Source organism: Nematolebias whitei, chromosome 18, assembly GCF_014905685.2.
Source record: "Nematolebias whitei isolate Nwh7 chromosome 18, NemWhi1, whole genome shotgun sequence".
In the NCBI taxonomy this organism is placed as follows: domain Eukaryota; kingdom Metazoa; phylum Chordata; class Actinopteri; order Cyprinodontiformes; family Rivulidae; genus Nematolebias; species Nematolebias whitei.
In genome coordinates this window covers 40,705,220-40,708,834 of record NC_056515.1, presented here as the reverse complement: position 1 = coordinate 40,708,834, position 3,615 = coordinate 40,705,220, and the positions used below count along the sequence as shown (strand labels likewise).

Genomic DNA, 3,615 nt, shown 5'->3' with positions numbered 1-3,615 from the left:
AGATAATCTGTGGAGAAGAACAGGAGATAATCTGTGGAGAAGAACAGAGGAGGTGGAGTGACCAGGAGCACTGGAGGAGCCAAAGGGGGTCCAATGGTGGCCTTGGCCCCCCATAGAGTAATCTTCAGCCACCAGAGTTATTTTAGAAAAATACACTTGTAAGACAAAAAAAAATAGGAAGTTTAGTTTTCCATAAATGGAAACTGAGAGTGGCAGGTTTACATAGATGTATGATGGCGGCCATCTTGGATCTTCATAAGAAACCTTTCCTACAGCTAGCTGCAGCCACACACCAATATGGAAGATGATGCACGGAGCTGCATTGAAGCTAAGGCCCCTTCAGAGAGACTCGGGTCTTCACAGCACGCTGGTTCTGTTTGGACCGGTACTGAAAGGAGTTTCATGATGTTTGTGTTCTCAGGGGCGGGGCACGAAAGGTGCGAGGGGTTCCTCCTTCAGGTGTTTCCTGACGGACCGACTGGACTCCACCCAAATCCAGTGGTTTATGAGATATTACGCTAACAGACAGACAGGGTTCATGCCAGATGTTTAGGCACAATGTGGACGTTTGGACCGTGAGTTAGGAATGACTCCCAGCTACTACCACTCCAAATCTGGATGTGAATGTGTCAGCTGGAGGAGTTTTGGTGTTTATTCAGGTTTCAGGACTGAAGGTGGTTTAACAACAGCAGCATGACATGGGGGGACCGGTTGTACAGGCCTGATGGGGGGCGTGGCCTCTCGTGGTTTTTCCTGCTTCCCTGCCTTCACCTGCTGAGTCACACACCTGTCCTGAGCATCTCGTCTCTCTAGAACTTCTTCCATTTGGCCTCCTGACGGCGTTTATTGAGCCGTGTGGACGTTGGAGGACGCTTCAGTCTCAGAGGAGGACGCTTTACTCCCAGAGGAGGACACTTTTGGACACTTTACTCCCAGGGGAGGACACTTCAGTCCCAGAGGAGGACGCTTTACTCCCAGAGGAGGACACTTTAGGACACATTACTCCCAGAGGAGGACACTTCAGTCTCAGAGGAGGACGCTTTACTCCCAGAGGAGGACGCTTTAGGACACATTACTCCCAGAGGAGGACACTTCAGTCTCAGAGGAGGACCCTTTACTCCCAGAGGAGGACACTTTAGGACTCTTTACTCCCAGAGGAGGACACTTCCGTCCCAGAGGAGGACGCTTCAGTCTCAGCTGGACTCCTGAGTGAAACCAGCTGCTGGTTTTTAGGAACGATGAGCAAATCCAAGACTAAACCTGAAAATAAGACGGAAAAGGCGCTGGCAGCGGAGAAAGAGCAGTTCAGTAAACAACAGGTGAGTCTTTAAAGCTGATCTGTCAATCACAAACATATATTTAATTTAACAAGCATCCGTCATCAATATATCGATCAACATCGATCTGATGCTGGGGGTCTGAACGTTTTGTGGTGAGTGTTTTTCTGCTCTGGAATTGATCAGTGAACCTGGAGTTGATGTCAGTTTATTCATAAATCACATAAAAACAACCAAAGTGCTTTAAACTTTAGTCAAATGAAAACTAAAAGAATAAGAAAATAATTCTTGTGTCACTCAGGAAACACAAGAAAGATAATAAATAATGATAAGCAGTCTGAGCAGTGGTGGAGCCAGGGGGTGGCCAGCGGTGGCCTCCATAGATTAATGTTCAGCCACCCCAGTCATTTGGAAACTATATTTTAAACAATATAAAAACTATAAAGCGCAGTTTCCTCAAATGATCGGGAAGGTTGGTTTGCATTTATTTAATGGTGGCCATCTTGGATTTTGACGTGACAACCCAGTTTTTGAAATTAAACTTTTTACTTGAAGACGCATCCAAAATGGAAGTCACTTATTTTTCAAGTTATGCTCACAACATGCACGGACTGATGGTGAGCATTTCCAATTCCCTCCCCCTCTTTGCTCCACAAGAGGGGACACAAATAGACGAGTGCGCAGGTGAGAAGGTGAGAAAGGTGAAGCTAGGTCGCCGTTTAACATCCAAGTCCAGCTGTAAATAAAATATTAAAAACCTGGAACCTCGCTGACACAGAGAAATGACTCCAAGACTAAAAGTATCATTTACGGGTGTTTAATAATAATAATAATAAATTGTATTTGTATAGTGCTTTTCTAAGTACTCATAAATGAGTTCTTCAGCGCTGCCTGATTTTAATAATTTGTGTTTTAAATGTGCCCTAACTTTAAATAAGTCCACACTTTGTGGACTTGAGCAAAGTGTCTTTCTGTGTCTTTCCCTGCGGAAACAAACACCTGATTCTTCAGCCGTGACCGAAGCACTGAGGAAGATGTCTTCCTGACAGGAAACACTGGAGCGGTCTGTCCTCCATCGAGCCCCGACAGGCCCGAGGGTGGCCAAACATCAGCCCTCTCTTCTTCTACTACGTTCAACACATCCAAAAACATTTAGGTTTACTTACATGCCCTGCTCAGTGCAAGTCCAGAAAAATCTCCACAACCACAAACATGAACTATTTAATCCCTGAGGGACGCCGGAGTCCTGTGGAGTATTTCACACCGACAGGTTCTGGGGAGCATTAGTTTTTATGTCTCGTTGGTCTACGACCGTCTTCTTTCAAACGAGGAGCTGTCGCCACTGGAAACAGAGAAATGCATCTTTTCTAAGAATAATTGTCCGTGCTCTTTTTTTAAAGAGCCCGTGCAAAGATGGTACATTTACAAAGTACTGAAGATTTATGAGGGTTTCTGCAGGGAAAGCTGTGAAACACAACATTATAATTTGGGTCAGTGAAGCTAAGAAGTTTCTTGTCTCTTGACTTGGACAGTTTTTATTTAAAGGGACGGCAGATTTCAAACTAATTAAAGAAGTTAAAGTGTCTGGGACATTTATGTCCTACAAACACAAACATGAAAGAAACCTTCTATAATGAAGACATTTGGCAGAATACACCTGATTTTAACCATTTTGTCATATAACTGACAGGTTTTCATTTGAACTTGTAGCAGACAAATGAAACAGGAAGTGACATCAAAGAGGAACTCCTGGTCTTTGTCTAAAGAAACAACTTTAGTTGAACTGACTCGTCATCATCTCTGACAGACTCTAAATAATCTAAAGACGCGTCAGATTCTTCTCTGCTCCCTGCTGTTGGCCACTGTGGTAACGTTCTTCTTTGACATCACTTCCTGTTTCTGACATCACTTCCTGTTTCTGACATCACTTCCTGTTACTGACATCACTTCCTGTTGCTGCACATGTAAATATCAGCTGGCTCTAAGAAGGAACGAGGTGCGATTCTTACCAGTTCAATACAAAATGCTTAGTTTTCATTTAAACATGGAGTGAGATGGTCGACAACATGAAGTCAACGAGGTTTTACATTTTCTAAATCTAAGTTGTTGTTTGATTTTGTGAGTTTGTTAAAAAGTAACTGGGCAGTTTGAACATGTTTCCTCTCTTCTTTCAGCTCCTGTGCATCAGTAAAACAGTCGCCTCCGCTGAAGTGCCGCCCAAAGAGAAATATGTGCGCAGTATCTTTTTTACCAAACCTGACCCGGTCCTGCTCTTCAGGTTGAAAACACCAACAGGCTGATATTTTACTGAACACTTCATTACAGGCTGATGTTTTAC

At 43.8% G+C, this 3,615-nt stretch overlaps 1 protein-coding gene across 1 annotated transcript in view; it reads left to right on the top strand.

Annotated features, from left to right (window-relative positions):
- Window positions 1-1,088: 1,088 nt before the first annotated feature.
- Window positions 1,089-3,615, top strand: part of LOC119424884 (huntingtin-interacting protein 1-related protein-like) — a 26,942-nt gene continuing 24,415 nt past the window's right edge. The window contains 2 exon segments of the mRNA XM_037692397.1: window positions 1,089-1,319; window positions 3,452-3,515. Of these exon segments, the coding sequence (XP_037548325.1) occupies window positions 1,239-1,319; window positions 3,452-3,515 (145 nt within the window). The 5' untranslated portion in view covers window positions 1,089-1,238.